The following is a 19127-nucleotide window of genomic DNA, read 5'->3' on the forward strand; positions in this document are numbered from 1 at the left end:
CCCACCTCGTCCAGTATGTTTCTACTGCGGAATCCGCGGCCATGTAACACGCGTTTGTCGCCGACGACTGCGAGATGAGCGTGCGAGCTATGGGTACGTTCGACGTGACGACGCCTACCAGCTTCCTCCTCACCAGTACTACACCGATAATGACCTCCGTCCCTCTTCCTCCCCGTCGACTTCTCCTGACCGGTCTAGGACAGCACGGCCATCGCGTCGTCGCTCCCCGTCACCCTTTCGCCGGACTTCGTCGCCCCTTCGCCCTCCATCTTCAGCTTCTGCCCGCCAAACGGAAAACTAACCTGTGCAGTTTCCGGAGGTAAAACTGCACCGCCTGTCGTCGCTCCAATTCCTCCTCTGCTCCCATCAAACATGTTGACTGTATTCCTTGAGGGACATGAACTGGAAGCTTTAATTGATACCGGCGCCGCTATTTCTATTATGAAACTTGACTTGTGTTTAAAACTGCGAAAAGTGCGCACACCTTATACCGGTCCTCCTTTACGTGCTGCAAATGGACAGAATATTAACCCTTGTGGAGCGTGTACAGCCCGAGTCACCATTGATGGCATCTTGCACTTCATTGAGTTTGCTGTCCTATCCTCCTGTGTCCATCAACTCATCTTCGGCTGGGATTTCCTCCAAAACGCCTCAGCAGTCATTACGTGTTCCCCTCCCACTATTGAAGTCACTGAATGCAACATTCTTGCCGATAGAGAACCACTTTCTTCCCGTGTAGTTATGCTTGCCGATCACGTCCTCTATCCGGGCAACGAAGATATTCTATCTGTGACTTCTGACGCCGTCACCGATGGCGACGTCCTGATTACACCCAGCCCTCGTCTCCTGTCAAGAGGTATTATCATCATCGTGTCCCTTCTTCGCTTCTCCAGCGGTTCTTCTCTTCTCGCCGCATTCAACACCACATCAGAGCCCATTCTTCTGCGACGCGACTCTACTGTTGCATCAATTGCTTCCGCCCAGCCTGTCACACTTCTTCCCATTTCCACCTCCGATCGCTCTGATTCATCCCCTGCCTCGCTCAGTGCAGCACTTCGCCACACGATCAGCACCGACCTGACAACAGACCAGACAGACGCATTGCTCGCTGTATTGAACAAGCACGCAGACTCGTTCGACGTCAATTCCGGCACACTGGGTCAAACCGCTGCAGCAACGCATAGCATACTCACCGACGGATCAAGCATAGTTAGACGCCGGCCTTATCGTGTTTCTCCAACCGAGCGCAAAGTTATTCAGGAAAATGTTGCTGACATGCTTGCACGCAACATCATACGCCCATCGTCTAGTTCCTGGTCATCGCCTGTTGTGCTAGTGCAAAAAAAAGACGGTTCGGTTCGTTTTTGTGTAGATTACCGTGCTCTAAACAGAATAACTCGTAAGGATGTGTATCCCCTCCCTCGAATTGACGACGCCCTCGATTGTTTGCAAGGTGCCCAATTTTTCTCCAGCCTTGACTTAAGATCAGGCTACTGGCAGATCCCCATGAATGAAGATGATAAAGAGAAGACCGCCTTTGCAACACCGGACGGTTTATACGAATTCAATGTAATGCCTTTTGGACTCTGCAACGCTCCTGCTACATTCGAGCGTATGATTGACACAGTTCTCCGCGGCCTCAAATGGAAAACATGTCTCTGTTACTTAGATGACATCGTCATTTTTTCTTCGTCATTTCCTGATCACCTTACTCGTCTCGATGAAGTTTTGACAGCACTTTCCAGCGCTGGCCTACAGCTAAACACGAAGAAATGCCGTTTTGCATCAAAATCCATTAAAGTTCTTGGCCATCTCGTAAGCAGCGAAGGAATTAAGCCTGACCCTGAAAAAATCGCTGCTGCGCTGCACTTTCCCCGTCCAACTCGGGTCAAAGATCTCCGCAGTTTCCTCGGCTTGGCATCATACTTCCGCAGATTCATCCGCAATTTCGCCTCTATTGCCTCACCTTTACATGCGCTTCTTCACAACGACACGCCTTTCATCTGGTCTCCTGCTTGCGAAGAAGCATTTGAAACTCTGAAGCGTGCTCTGACTTCGGGTCCCGTCCTCTGCCATTTTGATGATAAAGCACCGACAATTTTGCACACCGACGCCAGTAGCCATGGCATTGGCGCTGTCCTTCTGCAACGCCAAAACACCTCTACAGAAAATGTTGTTGCCTATGCGAGCCGAACTCTGACTTCTGCGGAACAAAACTACACTATTACCGAACAAGAATGTCTCGCCGTCGTCTGGGCTGTTCAGAAGTTTCGTCCTTACCTGTACGGCCGTCACTTCACAGTCGTCACTGACCACCACGCCCTATGCTGGTTATCCACTTTGAAAAATCTGTCCGGTCGTCTCGGGCGGTGGATCCTCCGCCTTCAAGAGTACGACTTTACTGTCACTTACAAATCGGGCAAGAAGCACAAGGACGCCGACGCTCTCTCTCGTTGCCCTATTGCTTTGCCGTCGCAACCCATGTCCTCGCATTCCTCTCCTGTCCCAACGGAGTCAAGCCATTTAAACCCTACAGTTATGCAGTCTTTGAGCGCCGCCTCTATTGCTCCCATGCCAGATATACACTGCAATCTTGCTCACCACCAGAGTGCTGACCCTTACTGTCAAAAGCTGATTGATATTCTCAGCGGTGTTCTTAGACCTCCAAATGCCCGTCTCCGTCGTCGGCTCAAAAATTTCAAGTTACAGGATGGCACATTATTTTGGCACAACTACAGCCCACTGGGCCACACATGGGTTCCCGTAATTCCTTCTTCCCTGCGTCCTCAAGTTCTACAAGCCTTCCACGACGACCCCACCGCAGGTCACCTTGGGTACCACAAAACCTATGACCGCATCAAACGTCGTTTCTTCTGGCCTGGCCTTTCAACCTCAGTATTAAAATACGTAGCGTCTTGCATCCCTTGTCAACGACGCAAGCGGTCTACGTCGCCTCCTGCCGGTCTCTTGCAACCTCTCCCATGTCCTTCCACACCTTTCGAAGTCGTCGGAATCGACTTGTATGGACCCCTGCCCTTGACTCCAGCTGGCAACCGCTGGGTCGTTACTGCCGTTGACCACCTCACCCGATACGCTGAAACCGCAGCACTTCCTTCCGGCTCCGCTTCCGAAATCGCCAACTTCTTCCTCCACACCATACTTCTTCGCCACGGCGCCCCTCGCCTCCTCCTTAGCGATCGTGGCAAGTCGTTCCTCTCCACCGTCCTCGCCGCAGTGCTTCATGCTTCAGGCACGGTGCATAAAACTACATCTCCTTACCACCCTCAGACCAATGGCCTCACAGAACGCTTTCATCGCACCCTTTCTGATATGCTATCCACCTACATTCACCCTCAGCACAACAACTGGGACTCTTTACTCCCCTTTGTAACCTTCGCCTACAACACTGCCGTTCAACGAACCACCACCTACTCTCCGTTTTTTCTTGTTTATGCCCGCCATCCTACCTTCTCCCTCGAAGCATCTTTCTTCACAGCTTCTACTCCTTCTGCCGCGCCTTCCCACGAACAGTTCGTGTCTCGTATCGCCCACTGCCGTGATCGTGCCCGCCTTCAAACTGAAGCCACTCAAGCTTCCAGGAAAAGCACGTATGATGCGACTCATCGCTCAGTGTCTTTCCGCCCTGGAGACGAAGTGCTACTCTGGACACCTACTCGCATCCCCGGCCTGTGTGAAAAGTTTCTGAGCCGTTTTATTGGCCCGTACACGGTTCTGGAACAAACTTCCCCTGTAAACTATCTCATCACACCTGCATCGCCTGTTCGCGATCGTCGGTGTCGCGGCACCGAGCTTGTGCACGTGTCGCGCTTGAAACCCTTTAACCGCCGACCTTAAGATTTAATTTGCGACCAGGATGGTCGCTTTCGTTCGGGAGGGGGAATGTTGTAAGCACTGTGAGTGACCTTCATCTTCATCTCAGCGTAATCATCATCGGTCATCGGGTCGTGCGAAGAAGACGAAGTGTTGCTAAGCTGTGACTAGTCGGTAGCTGCTGCTTCGGCCTACCTGAAGTAAAAAGGTGAATTTGCTGGTGCGTTCTTCTGCCTCACAATATCAGTTTGGGAGAGGGTTCATTATCAGCAGAAAAATGTTTTGGCAGATTTTTTGCGAGACCAAATTTCATATCCATCCATCCATCAGCCCACTGGCCCACCCGGCTTTTGTCCGCCCGCTCGCTCATTTGTCTGTCCCTTAACCATCGTCATTGTCGAAAGCACTCGGCCAGCTGTGTTCCTGTTGCCGGTGTTTAGCATCGTTCGCTTCGGAAGGTGTTTACTGTATTATGGCGTGATTCGAAGATTTTGTGATAGTCCACAGCACCGGCTATTTGTGTGAGATTAAGTGAGCATGGTTCCTGAATTCAGGTCAGGTGTTGTTTTTTATGCGATGATAAAAAAACTTACAGAATGGTTACAAGTGTGTAATAAGAAAATTTAAGCGTAGTTCTGGCGTGAGGGGGGTTAGGAATTTGTGCTCTTGACGTTGAGCTCGCCAACTCGTGGGAGCCTGAAGGTCCTGCATCTTCCATAGCATTTCAGTGCAGAAGACGTTTAATGGCATTCTGGTTTAAACTGCAATGCTCATTTCTGATGCTCGAGTTCTGTATGGCTTTCTAAGCACACAATGGTGCAGCCAGTTCACAGCAGCACATTGAGCAAGCCACCGCTGCCAGCGCTCCTGTCAAGCACTCCTGTCAACGCTTAAAAAAGAAATGATTAGATCTAAGTTTACTGGCTTAGGACATCAATCAGCGAAAGCTGATTGGTATTGCCGGCCGAGAGGTATGGAGTAGCAGGCCCTCTTTGATGTTTCATAGGCTTCTACCTGCTTGGGCATCTTACAGGCTTGTTTTGGCATCTATACGGCGTCAATACTTGGCCTTCTTCCACTTGTGGTCTTTGGTTCGATCGTGTTCTGAGCACACTTCACTGATTCCAGAGCCCTTATTTGCAATCTAAACTCTCCGTTGGTTTTGAGGAAAAGAAAAGCACTTTATTGGCTCCCTGGGTCAGTCGATACCTTAATCATGTTTTGAAGGACATGGTGGTGGTGTCCACCTACAGAAATGTGTTGTGCATAGCACCTCTTTAATTGCTTCTACTAAATGGCTTGTACAGTGCTGTTGCAGCTTTTGCAGTAGAAATTTTCAACAACAAAAGTGGGGGATGGGTTTATTATGTGAGAGTATTATGCGAGTAAATACGATATGTGGTTCCAACTATAACAGGCAAAAGATCACGTACGGTGGCACGCCATTTTTGGCTGTGTATAAATCGAATCGTTATACAAAATGTGCCAACGAAAAATTCTGAAAAAAAAATGCGACTTATATACCAAAAAATATGGTAGTTGTCTATATTGGGTTGGGGCATGGAGGTGGGTGACGTGGATGACGTGAAGTTAGGGAATCTAGGTTAATATATATCTATTGCTATAAAAAGTATACTTTGTTTCCCGACACTTAGGGTCACATCCTGTGGCAGTAGCAGAGCCAGAAGGACTTCATTCCACTTCCCTGTCATGTCCAGGTGGTCCTGTTGGACCTGGAGGTCCTGGCGGAGATATCCTCATCGTGTGCTGCCGGAGGCAGTGGGGGAATCGCCAAGCGAGCTGTGCCGCCTCCGACGGCAGCAGTCGTGCCAGCTGGCGATGCAGTCCAGACCCCGAATGGCTACTTTGGCAAGTTCATGCTGTCCTTGCTGGACCTGTTCCAGGCTGACCCGCAGCTGCTCGAGGAGCGGGGATCCTTCATCATCAGGTGCAGTGCTGCTGCAGGATGTGTGGTGTTCACCTACAGTCATGCTCAGTATTACTGTACAGTGCAATCCACTTATAGTGATATTGACAAAAGCGAAAAATCGGATAGTTATAACCTATTATCATTATAGGGTATAAACGCCTGCAAAGGCCACACCCTGTGGACCGCACCCTGTTTTCCAGAAGGAAATATTAGAAAAAAATAATATCCGTGTAAGGGCCGCACCCAAACTTTCCACACGGCCCGCACGGGAATAGCCTTCGAAATGCACATGCCGTGGCCTCCATGATCATCTCTGGCTGCAAGCAATGGTGGGCTTGATCGCGGAGGCGACGCATGCGCATAAGAGCTTCCAGGTGCCGCTCATGGATGTCACCAGAGGCCGAGGCTCATGATCATCATCGTCAACTTTTTCCTTCGCCGCCAGCTCCCGCTATCCACATCATCGGCATCAGTATCTCCAGTTCCAGCATTTCGTAGCTGTGGCTGTAGAAGGCACGGGAGCTGTGGTTCACCGTAGTTGTGGCTTTCGCATGCTGCCGCCGAGAGTTGTAGTTTTTGCAGTTTTAGCACGATGGGCAACATCTTAATAGCTACACAGCTGGAAGTTTGCTGTCGAGCACGTCAAGCGTGCGGCGGGCGGGCACGAAATTCGACGCGGCCGAGAAGTGCGTTTGACAATGGTGCAACCAAAAGGATGCATTGAGCAACACAAGCTGCAAAAAGCGCGCTTTCCGAGGCAAGCCATGCAAATTTCCCGAACTGGAAGAAGAGCTGCTCTGCTAAGTGATGGAAGTGCGGAACAGCAGAAATGCTGCAAGACTTCTTGTGGGATGAGCGTGCACCGGAGCAGAGCACCAGCTCGGAGTCGGAATACACCACGACTGGTGATTAAACGTAGAATAAGTGCCGCTGATTTCCTGATTGGTGTGCTTTTACTTTAAAAAAAAGTTTTTTTCGCAAATTGCGTGCATGGGACGCACCCTAAAATTGGCCCTCAAATCTGGAAAAAAAAGTGCGGCCCTTACATGCATTTATACGGTACTGTACCTGCAAAAAAGTGAAAGAAAAGCAAAAATAACTCAGTCACGTATTCCCTCATGCAAGTACAGTCAAACCCCGCTACAATGAACGTCGCTTCAATGAAACATTTCCAATTCCCCGTCAGCTCACCATAGAAAGTAATGGAACAAATTTCTCATCACAACAGACCATTTTTGGGGCACATTTCCGCTTCAACGAAATTTGTGCTGTGCGAAGCTGGGTTTAAAAATCTATCTTACATTAAAACAAGCATATCGCCGCCCGTCTGTGTACTTCCGCAGGTCCACGCTGCTGTGTTTCACTAGACTTTCACTGGAACCAATTGATCCACTCATTCAAACGCACATGAAGACCGTCATTGCTTGGTGATGATGACAATCGGGCTGGCTGCCTAGCGACAAGGTGCGAGTGCAAGCACCCATTTTCTTCCAAGCCAGAGCCAAAAGGAATCTGCTGCCAAAGGGCGCAGCAGCCTGGCAACAGCAGCAGCGCGTTTCCCTTGTTTTTTTCGCTCCTGCTTGTGCGCTGCAATCGACACGAGCATGGCGACTTTGTCTAGGAAGCGGAAGTTCCTTTCTTCCGAGGAGCTGAGTGATGAATCCATAACTGAGGGCATTCACCACAGCGACGCATCATCGGATGATGACAGCGTCGCAGAGGATTTAGCACCACCATCTGCACTAAAATTGATGGAAGCATTTTATGTGCTCCGCTGATTTATTGGTGCTCACGATGACGATGTTGCGATGCAACTGCTCACCTAGTGTGAAAGTCGCGCCACGGCACTCGTGGCAAAAAAAAAAGAAGCAGAAGAAGCTGACCGACTTCTTTGGAAATAAGTGATGTTTTGGGACTATGTTATCCAACCTGACAGTGTTTTTGGGCTGTTTTTGCCTCAACGAAATTTCACTTAAACGAAATTTTTCGCGCTCCCCGTCAGTTTCGTTGTAGCGAGGGTCAACTGTAGCCATCGCCACCGGCGCTCTTGTCAAGGGCACGCAGCGTCTTGGCGCTTTGCCATGTTCATTGAGTGAGCCACCTACACCAGAACTCCCATCAAAAGGCAGACACCATGATATTTTCTTCTTGGCGTGCAGTGTCTTGGCGCTTTGCCAAGTTCACCGAGCGAGCCGCCTACACCAGAACTCCCATCAAAAGGCAGACACCATGATATTTTCGTCTTGGCACGCAGCGTCTTGGCGCTTTGCCAAGTTCACCGAGCGAGCCGCCTACACCAGAACTCCCATCAAAAGGCAGACACCATGATATTTTCGTCTTGGCGCGCATCGTCTTGGCGCTTTTCCAAGTTCACCGAGTGAGCCACCTACACCAGAACTCCCATCAAAAGGCAGACACCATGATATTTTCTTCTTGGCGCGCAGCGTCTTGGCGCTTTGCCAAGTTCGCCGAGCGAGCCACCTACACCAGAACTCCCATCAAAAGGCAGACACCTTGATATTTTCGTCTTGGCGCATAGTGTCTTGGCGCTTTGCCAAGTTCACCGAGCGAGCCACGTACACCAGAACTCCCATCAAAAGGCAGACACCATGATATTTTCGTCTTGGCGCTTTGCCAAGTTCACCGAGCGAGCCACCTACACCAGAACTCCCATCAAAAGGCAGACACCATGATATTTTTGTCTTGGTGCACAGCATCTTGGTGCGCTGTCAAGCTCTGCGCTGCGAACAGTGCGAAAGGAAGGTACCTGCCGAGAAAAGTTAACACCTAAAAAAAAAGTTCTCAACGACAGAAGCGGTTGAGGGGGGTGTCCAAGATACTGCCTTGCACTTAGTCGGCATCATTTCTACTCAGTTCATGAACACACATAGAGGCAGAAATTATATGTTTGTGTATGAAAGCCTTGTGTAGTGGCTGCGGCCAAGCAAGCTCTTTCTTCCACCCTCTAGCGACTGCGACGATGATAGCGCTTGGTTCCCAAGGCCATATACAAAGCCCCCTCATGGATTTCGACACACCTATCTATTCACAGAGTTTTCACATCATTCGCTTCAAAATATTTTTTTTTTATCAAACTTTGTGACATTTTGTTTGCAAACACCTTCGGGGCGACGAGAATTCTATCGTGGTTTCCGTTATTTCTCTGATAATTTTGTCGTTATAGTATATGGTTTATTTTTACATAGTGGAGGCAATGGGAGAATTGATAAATCGGAAGAGTTTGATCATTATAAGCAATATATTGTTAGATCTGATATCGTTCTAAGTGGATTACACTGTATATACTTGTGTTGTAAGGGCCGCACCCGCAACTTGGCTACCGGGGATATGCAAAAAAAAAAAACTCAGTCAAAAGAATTGTTTTATGTGTGCATACTTTTCCCTTTTTTGCGTGGTATGTTCCGCTGGGAGCTAATGGATGATAACTGCCAGCGACACTCGGATATGACCACGAACATGTCGTCCTGCATTCAGAACACCTGGTGTTTGAATGGTGCTGACTTGTCTTGTGCGCTCAGCCGTCTCGCCAGAAGGCACAAAACACTGTGCCAGGCGGCAAAAGCTTTAATGGGGTGCACCCACATTAGTGGCCTGTTTCCTCATGGAAACACCTCATGGAAACACGCTGCTTACGGTGCATGTTTCCTTATGGAAACATGCCGTGCTAGCACGCCGTTCACCCTGTGTTGCTAGGTCAAGCGTGCTTTGCCTCGAAGCCACAGCGAAAATGCTTTGGATCTAGTCACAATTGATCATGAAAAGTCCAACTTTGTTACCAATTTAACATTGTATTAAAAATTCTCGTTAAAATGAACATATAATTGATTTCTGCAAGACCATTGACAGTGAAGTGCACGGAAAAGCAAACTAGGCGGAAGTTACCTCACAGTTATGACCTCGGGTTAGACATGTGGAGCCACATGTGGAGATAATAGGTTTGCAATTAGGCCAGATGTGTGCTAATTACCACGACATTGTTTTTTTTTTTCAGACTTTGACATTTATTTATGATCAAGAAAATGAATTTATACGCTTTTTCTTAGCTTTAGGATATGGGCCATTGCAAATGTCTGAAGATATTTAAAAAAGTTTTTTTAACTGAGAAATTACCATAAAAGCACTTACGAAATGACCTTGTTATATTATTTTGCCCTTTATTTCCTTCCAGGTGAGATGTTCAAAATTTAAGTGCATATTTGAAATGGCATTCTGTGTTATATCTGCATCGTAAGTTTCAGCAAGATATGTTGACAAATAAGAATTTTAAAGACCCTCGTCCCCCCTTACATGTTCAGCCCGTGAAGCACAAATTGCACCGTGATCCGTGCACGAACCATGAACAAATATAGCTGCGCAGTAGCTTCCTACAAAGCATGCCAGATATGATGTTGCTAAATTGCTTTGTGTAGCACCAGGTGGCACTATCATTATAAATGCATAACTTTGCCAACATTTGGAAGTGAAACGGACTAGCATCTTCCCATTGGAGTGCTTGCATTTTCTACTCATGGCATAGGTTAGTGCAAGGGGAGAAGGCCCATGGCAGAAAAAGACAACAAAGGTGTTTAGATTTTTGTTTTTTGGCTATTCCTTGGCTGTGGCTATCCCAGTTACATTAATGTTTTACAGGGTTACTGTTTATCTTTAGCCCACACCGGCTGCCCCTAATTTTCCACTTTTCCACATCTTGTCATGTTTTTAAGAAAGACATGGCTCAAAACAAAGTGACCTGGCTGCAAGACGTAGCAACGCTCTAAGCAGAGAGGATTAAAGAGGGAGTAAACTGTCCTCACTTCCTTAATGAGAGGGAGCGTACTAGAGGACAGCTTATGCCCTTCTTACTCCCATATTCGTGTTTAGAACGAAGGAGTGCTCCCAAAATCTTCTCTATTCAGACTGTTGCAGTTGACGACTTCAAAACGGGTGTGCCAGATACATGCATGCAAACAAGGGGGTTTCATTAAGCTTGCCTTTTGGGCTACGACCTTTTTTTTTCATCCAGTGAGAGAAAAGTGTTGCACTGATAGAAAGGTTTGAGATGTCTCGGGAGGACGTGGCTTTGATGTTGTCATGCAATGGTGATGGCAGATGGTCTGGAAGGAAGATAGCACTGGGCTTTTGAACTGTCTGTCTGTGGGTTTTTGAATAGCAGAACTGTCAATTTACGTGGATTTTTGCCCACGGTCAGAAAACTGGGTGGTGGTTCCAGCAGCAACTGGGCTCAATGAATGTCAACTTAGGAATGCCCACAGCTCATGACCACACAGTTTAAAGATGGAAGCTAAGTTTCAACTTAAGGTGCCCGAAACACTGACAGCAGTCTTGGAACATCCTGGAGGGCTCTGTGCACATCTTGCATAGGAAACACAAAGTGCTAAGGTGATGTGCTGGCTGCAATAACTAAAGAACATGGAAAAACAAGCAACAAACTATCTGCTAAACTTAGATTAGCTGCTAGCTTAAAAGATTCAGCAAGAGCTTTCATTGGCAGTTACAGGGTTTGCCCCTCAGGGACAAAGCCGCGGTTCTGTGTGTGTGTGTGTAGAACTTGGCTCCAATTGCAGGGGCCAAGCTGGTAGGTAGTTAGGTGGATGGTGATTGGTGACACTTCTGGAGAATGGCAGTGGGTGTGCGGGCATCACACCTAGAGCCCCCAGGGGATCGAAGTGGATTGGGGCAACTTCAGGGCGTCTGCAAAATTCCACAGACCATGGCTTCACAAGGGACCAGGCCGGGATGAAAGTTCTCTCTGTAAAAGCCTCATAGCAATATGGTTTTCACCACTGGTGATGCACTTTCGCCTCTATTATTCTTTGCATGGCTGCATAGAAGAATGGGGATGGTTTTCGGTGACACCAGCCATGCACAGTTTACCCTCAGGTATTCTCTTGATCTTGGGACACAGCCAGATGTCTGCTGGTTTGAGGTCCAGGCTGTCCAGACATGCCATGTGAAGTCTGGACAGATCAGGAGGCATAAGTTACGGGGGATGTCACATGAAACGATTTCAGCTTCAAGGCTTCTTTCTTCTTACAGTGTTGTTGCTCTTGCGCTCCTTGATGCTGGCATGCTTGCAAAGAGGAGGTTGCTGTGGGCCTTGCCAGTGCCTCTTCCGCATTGCTATTTCCCGCATGTGTGGTGGTGTCCCAGGCAGCTGTGCGTGCTGCTCAACGCGGAGGACATCTACCGGTCCCTGTCGGAGATCCTGCTGGGCCGGGACAACTTGCGCTTTGCGGCGCACATGGTGCAGACGCTCAACACCATTCTGCTCACCTCCACTGAGCTGTTCGAGCTGCGCAACCAGCTCAAGGACCTCAACACCAAGGTGGGCTACATGCGGAGGTGCGGTTGTGTGTGGCAGTGCATTCACCGCCACATGGTATGACTTTGAGCAAGATGTTGTGCTTCCAAGAAGCACAGATGGCAAAACACTGGCCGGAGAGACACAGAGAGTTTTTCATTCTCCTCATGACAGTGGCTCATTGTGCTGGCCTCAGTTGTGCCATTGTGGTTTGGCGTTGCTACGGGAAGTGGTGAACTTTAGCTCTCTATAAAGGGCCCCAGTCTGGGTGCGAACATTACAAACTAATGGCCACTGTGTGTGTGGATCGGGCAATTGTAGTCGCCTTTACAAAATATTAAAGCCTTGCATGCTGTGAAGGACGGAGAAAAATAAAGTGCAAGACCGCTCGTGCTTTCACTCAACATGGTAAATCCCTCTTCTTCCGCCACTTATTGAGAACGGGTGCATGCGTACAGTGAATGATCAAACAGTTTCTCCGTTCACTGAGGAGAAGTTTTGAGCGTGTGCTGTTGAAAAAGCCAGCCTGAATGATGCGGTGGCGCTGTTTTGCAGGAAAGCTGTGAGCTGTTCTGCTGCCTGTACAGGTCGTGGTGCCACAACCCAGTGGCCACCATCTCCCTCTGCCTGCTCACCCAGAATTATGAGCACACCTGCGCCCTGCTCCACGTCTTGTATCCACCACCTGCTGACTCTCTCTCTACCCTTCTATAGATGGACAACACTGGCACTGGGATTACATCCTTCAAACTCAGACTAAGAGGGGAAGAGGGTGTTAAGAATTTCTTTTTTTGTCAAGTCATGATTGTGAAGTATTCAGAGAACATGTATTTTTTTAATGCTTATTACAATTGTGCAATTTAATTTTTTGTGAAACAAGTCCTTGCGCATTTAAGTAATATATTGAGTAACATATAGTAACATTTTGCCGAGCGCTTTCAAGAAATTTTGCTGCAGAGAACTTGAGAAGTTGAGTTATACGGACTTGAAGTTGTCACTTCAAAACAGGAATGCAGACTTTTCTTCCCTGCTGCTTCGATTAAATGGAATGAGGAAATCTCAGGAATATTAAGTTTGTATTTGACATATGGTATGCTCCCATCTTTGCATGCTTTTAAGATTTTTGCAGCACTGTGCTGTAGGAACTGTTATTTTGTTTGCTGTGAAGATAAAGATTTTGCTTCCACAAGTTTGGGTTTGAAAGTGTGCATCTGGAGAAAAATTAGCAGACGAAATACTAGTTAGATTTTTTTTCAGGTTGTGAGTTGCTTTTATGAATTAAGCTTTGATTCCGGAGACATGTCACAATAAAACAGTGGAGCTTTGGATTTCGGAAATACGGTGTTGAAGTATTCTTCTCATAGCCACTTTGTGCCGGAGTGTACAGTCCTCATAAGTGTTTGCAGCTAATTCTGTGCAAAAATAAGTACCTTTGTTCAGGGGGATTTCAAGACTCCCAACATGCGCCTTCTTTCCTTAGCTGCATTTTGTATCACAGCAGCGATTTGGAGGTCACCGTGGATTTCCTCACTGAGATTGACAAGCTGGTACAGCTGATTGAATCACCCATCTTCACCTGTGAGTCGCACTGCTGCTTCATTCACGTGTGTATGCTTGTGTGGACATGTGGACACCCTTCTGGGACTGAAATCCCACTCTCGGTCCCCCAATGTGGCCCCGAGACCATCATTGTGAATTTTCTGTTTTGGCATTGCTACTCCTCCAAATGTATTGCTTTATGATTTGCACGAGTGAGGCCTGTTTTCTGTCAACTTGCGAAAATAGAATCGAGATTCCTGCTCGTACAGTGAAAGCTCGTGATTTCGAACTTCGAGGGACCGGGAAAAATGAGTGAATTATTTGAAGGTTTGAATTATCGAATGACCCCGAAAAAAACTTTAGCAATGATTACGGTACCCTCTAATGCGAATTTTGAGCGCAGCTTGATTTTTTACTATATTGAGGCAGAAAACATCGATGACACTTAAGCTACCATTAAGTGTATAATCCGAAGCATTGCCACTTTATCACACAAGGCCTCTTAACTATCGCACTCATCGAACTATCCTCAATGGTGTAGAACAGCGCGGTGCAATCCTTGCTTAGTTGCGGTGTCCTCTCCTGCATTTGCTTTCTCCAAGAACGCGTTGAATGTGCTTGTCTCATTGATTTGAGGAGGAACGGTGAAGCCGCAAAGCACGCGTCTTCTTTTGGAGCAGGCCTTGCTGTCTTGTGGCCTGCACTTTCAGAGTAGCGCATGCCCATTCCCATGATAAATGGCATGGACTCCACAATGGTCCCATAGGTGCATGCGCTGATCAACGGTTTGACTGCCAATTCATGGTTGACTCAAGTTGCAACTAGCAATGCTGTGGTAGATCTTTTGCTGATTCTAGCATAATCAGCCACATACTTGTCAGACAATTAAGGGGCCCAGAATCTGCGCAATGAACCACCTCACTTGGACAAGGCAGTGCATCGTTTTGTACGGTGGTGATCAAAAGTTCGCAGGCCGCTTTGACCGAGCCAGGAGCGGCTGCTCTCCGCTCTCGCGGCGGCGCTGCTATCGCTGCGCGCGCCGGCTGCGAGGGTGTGCATTCCCCTCCCTTTTACTCTCGTTGATAACAAAGCCTGAAAAATTCTAGTGCGGCGTTCGCCTTCACTGTTCGCTCTTCATATTCCGCTGCGGAGCTTCGCGAGGCATTGCAGAGGAGAATTTTTCACCAATTGACGTGCCATACTAGCGGCTATATTCAGTTAGACTACGTGCGCTTCCCGTACTTTTCACCCTCCTGCCTTTACCTACGCATGAGCTGTGTTCCGGCTCTCTCAGCCATTTTTGTGATTTCCTACGTGCCATTTCGGCGTGGAGCACTCATGTTCCGCGACACCCGTGAAGAATCTTCTCCAGCCTTGTTTGTGCCGATATACGCCATGTCGAGTTTAAAAAAAAGCATAACACGTAGTAACCTTTAAATTGCCAAATACGTTGGTGACCTCCAATTTGGCATTTCTTCTCTTCTTTCACACCCTCTTTCATCCCTTCTCTTACAACATGGTTGAGGTGTCCGCCGAGATATGCGCCATTTCCTTTCCTCAAAAACCAATTTACTCACCTCCAATTTGGCAGGGTTCATTTCCAAAAAGTGGCCCTGGCCAAGCCAGAAATTGGACCTTTGCCAATTTGCACCAAAATCAATGTCCAAGCTTAACCGAGTGTGCCAGACGTGATGGTAACCTTGAAATATGACACGGGTCATTTCCAAAATTGGCCCGGGCCACCCCGAAATTTGACCTTTGCCAATTTGCACCAAAATCGATGTCCAAGCAATACTGAGCGTGCCATACATGATTGTAACCTCGAAATTTGGCACGGATCATTTCCAAAAAGTGGCCAGGGCTAACCCCGAAATTGACCTCTGCCAAATTGCATCAAAATCGATGTCCAAGCATAACTGAGTGCTCCAGACGTGATGGTAACCTCCAAATTCGGCATGGTCACTTCCAAAAAGTGGCCCGGGCCAACCCTGAAATTTGGCCTTTGCCAGTTCGCACCAATATTAATGACCAAACATAACTGAGTGTGTCAGACGTGATGGTAACCTCCAAATTCGGCACGGTCACTTCCAAAAAGTGGCCCGGGCCAACCCTGAAATTTGGCCTTTGCCAGTTCGCACCAAAATTAATGTCCAAGCATAACTGAGTGTGTCAGACGTGATGGTAACCTCGAAATTTGGCACGGGTCATTTCCAAAAAGTGGTCCAGGCCAACCCCGAAATTTGGCCTTTGCCAATTTGCACCAAAATCGATGTCCAAGCATGATTGAGTGTGCCAGATGGGATGCTAACCTCAAAACTTGGCACTGGTCATTTCCAAAAAGTGGCCCATGCCACTCCAAAATTTGACCTTGCCAATTTTCACCAAAATCGATGTCCAAGCATAACTGAGCACGCCAGACAAGATGGTAGCCTCGAAATTTGGCACGGATTATTTCCATAAATTGGCCCGGGCCAAACCAGAAATTTGACCTTTGGCAATTTTCGCCAAAATTGATGTCCAACTATAATTGACCTTGTGCGGCATGATGGCGATGTTCAAATTTGGCGCAGGCCATTTCAAAAATTTGGTCCGTGCCACCTTTGCAATTTTACTCCTGCCAATCTGCTCCAAAGCCGATGTCTAACTATGATCGATCACGGCCAGCACATTGGTGCTCTTCAAATTTGGCCCAGGTCATTACAAAACTTTGGCCCGGGCCAACCTCAAAATTTTACCTTGGCCACTTCGTACCAAAGTCGACTTTGAACGATAATTTACTGTGCCCGGCACGATGGTGACCGCCAAATTTAGCACAGCTCATAACCAAAAACTGGCCCAGGCCACCTACGTAATTTGACGTTGGCCAATATTCATCAAAATCGATGTCCTACCATAATTGACCATGCCCGGCATGATGATGACCTCCAAATTTGGCCTGGGTCACTTTTGGTTATACTTTGGCAGAATTGTACCAAAAAGATCCAGTGCTCTCGCACAGTCATCGTTTTAACCAATTTAAAAGAGTGACAATTTTTATTCCACTTTTATTTTATTTTCTGCAAATTCGCTACGTAATGACGTGGTCACAGCCCAGAGTCCGGAAAGAAGAGTTCTTGCTCTCTGCAATCTTTCCGCCTGGCTCTGTTAATAAGCACGGGTTTACAGGCCATTAGCGAACAATGTTCGTGAAATCGCCCGTGTGCTAGCTGTCTCATGGCGCAGATGCTATTTGCGAATTTTTTTTTGGGTCCTGTGCAGCACGTTTGATATAATAAAGAAAGCAACGTTTCCGGCGTTGCCGCTGATCCACCGGGCCTCACGAGGCCATCATGCCAAAAAAACTAAAGCCCAAAGTATACCAGTTTTGCGACGCGCTGTCATATAGCCAATTTAGGTGTTGGCGATTTGCGTGATGTTCTTGAAACTGTTCTGTCAATTTGAGTTTGCGCGCTTGTCGCGTGAAATGCACACACGTTCGTGTTCGCAGAGGAGGTAAATAGTTGGTAAATAGTTGGTGTGCTGTAACTAGCTGCCTGTGCCCAGCTGCGTTGGCGACTAGTGTCTCGCTCGTGGTATAGAGCTTTCGGCGATCAAACATGTTGCGCTCCGTTTGGGAGAAGGAACGATGCATCCTGTGCTCCTGCTACCAATCTTGCGTGTCTGTAGTATGTGGACCACACACGGTAAACATACGCGCGGCGCCGGTGCAAGAGACTTGCTTTCACTACTGCATGGTCGCCGTTGTGTTGGAAAGCAAACAACTGAGGACGGCAGAGGCACCGGAGAGCCCGCATTCAGAGGGTGAATCCACAAGCAAGCCGGTACGATCTCGTGACGATGCAAGTTTGCTCTCACAGTCCAAGACGCAGCCTGACAGCATACAGTTTTCGAATGGAAAATCGAACATGCCCTGTGATAGTGCCATGGCTCACACAGCACCGTTGTTGTTGCCTCTAAAGCGATGGCGCATGCCCATGGTGGGATATTGACCAGGGTTTGATGCAGATCAAAACAGGAGATTAATGCATCCAGGTTTATCTCAAGTGGCTCATAAATAAAAGCGGAGCAATCTGGGTAAGCAAATAACGAATTTTTGGAGATTTTGAGGATCAATAAATTTTGAGAGAAAAATAAAGGCGACGAAGAGTTAACACAAAAATCTCTTGGTTTCGATAACATACCTGTGAACAAGCTCACACACCTGCTTAAGGGCATGCCCTTTGATGGTTGGAACGAAAGATAGGAGAACGTGAACAGTAAAGGGCAGCCCTAATTGATCGACGGTAATTCGCACAAACTTAATTTCGCAAGGTTAACGCATTCTGCCGGTTACCTCACCTTGTGCTTCACATGAATCTCCCCGCGATTTACATTATTGCTGGCATGGTGCGTAGTTGAAAAGGAAGTATTGTGTATGCAGTCACTGCAGTGATAGGGTGTAAATTATATTCTAACGAGTTATTGAACTGTGAGCTATTTAATTTTTGGTTGCATCTTAATTAATTGGAGCTTTTATTTTGCGTGCATTGTGTGGATGAGCGTGGACTGCGCACCGATAACCTGAGTGGGAAATAAACATAGAAAAAAGAAAGGAAAGTAATTAAAACTTACTTCCCTCATTAAATCCGCAACCATTTCTAATTGTATATAGGGTAGGACGAAGATACAAGTAAATTTTGTGGAACAAGGCTGTGGCGCTCGAAACAGCGGATCACAACCTTGGAACTAACTCGTATATTTTCTTTGTAAATATTCTAGGGACTTATATTCTTGCGGCTTGTTACCATACTTTTGCGAGGCAGAATTAACGAAAGAAACTTTAAGCAACAACGGCTCGTTCTTCGAACCCTCAACATTCTTACTCATTCACTGTAGCTATGTGATCACGGACCACAAAAAACAAGAGTACCATTTTATTTTTCCAAGAATATACTATGTATAAAATGGTCAGCGTTCATATCTCGGCAAACGTTAGCTGATCATGCCACGGGTTCCTGTTGGACTAAATGCATTTGCTGTTTCTGCTGAAATCAGTGCAAACATTTCGAAAATAAAGAAAAACGAGCAAGTACGGAGCAAAGGGACTGCGCAGAGGTGGACAAAAAGTGTATGATGCCATAGCGTTAATGGTTCCCTTTATGTGTCTGGTGCCCTCTTTAGGCATATGACTTCGCAGACACGGACATTGTCGGGCAATGCACACAGTCTCCCTTTAACAAAGCCGAACGAAGTTGCCCTGGTAGCTTACAGGAAGGGCCTGTCTCGGGATCTATTTCCTGGGGGTTCCATTCCCACCTCGCCCCAATTTTCTTTTCCGTGCAGTAGCTCACTCTACATTATGAATTGTCTTAATGACATCTGAGTTACGTTGAAACCTTATGGTCAAAATTATATGCCTTATGCTCACTGAACGGGAGCTATAATGCTATCATATTACAGTATGTTGTCTTGGGTTTTAAGGAACATAGGAAACTGAGGCCATCATGTGCGCAATGCTGAGAGATA

General features: G+C 47.3%; 1 protein-coding gene across 4 annotated transcripts in view; it reads left to right on the forward strand.

Annotated features, from left to right (window-relative positions):
* LOC144132422 (protein VAC14 homolog) overlaps window positions 1-19127 on the forward strand; it is a 109760-nt gene that overhangs the window by 45332 nt on the left and 45301 nt on the right. For all 4 annotated transcript variants that reach the window (XM_077664826.1, XM_077664825.1, XM_077664828.1 and 1 more), the window contains exons 11-14: window positions 5550-5779; window positions 11933-12107; window positions 12639-12757; window positions 13582-13661. In XM_077664826.1, coding sequence (XP_077520952.1) covers window positions 5550-5779; window positions 11933-12107; window positions 12639-12757; window positions 13582-13661 — 604 coding nt within the window. The remainder of the gene's footprint in view (window positions 1-5549; window positions 5780-11932; window positions 12108-12638; window positions 12758-13581; window positions 13662-19127) is intronic.

The sequence above is a fragment of the Amblyomma americanum genome, chromosome 5 (genome assembly GCF_052857255.1).
Source record: "Amblyomma americanum isolate KBUSLIRL-KWMA chromosome 5, ASM5285725v1, whole genome shotgun sequence".
Classification (NCBI taxonomy): Eukaryota; Metazoa; Arthropoda; class Arachnida; order Ixodida; family Ixodidae; genus Amblyomma; species Amblyomma americanum.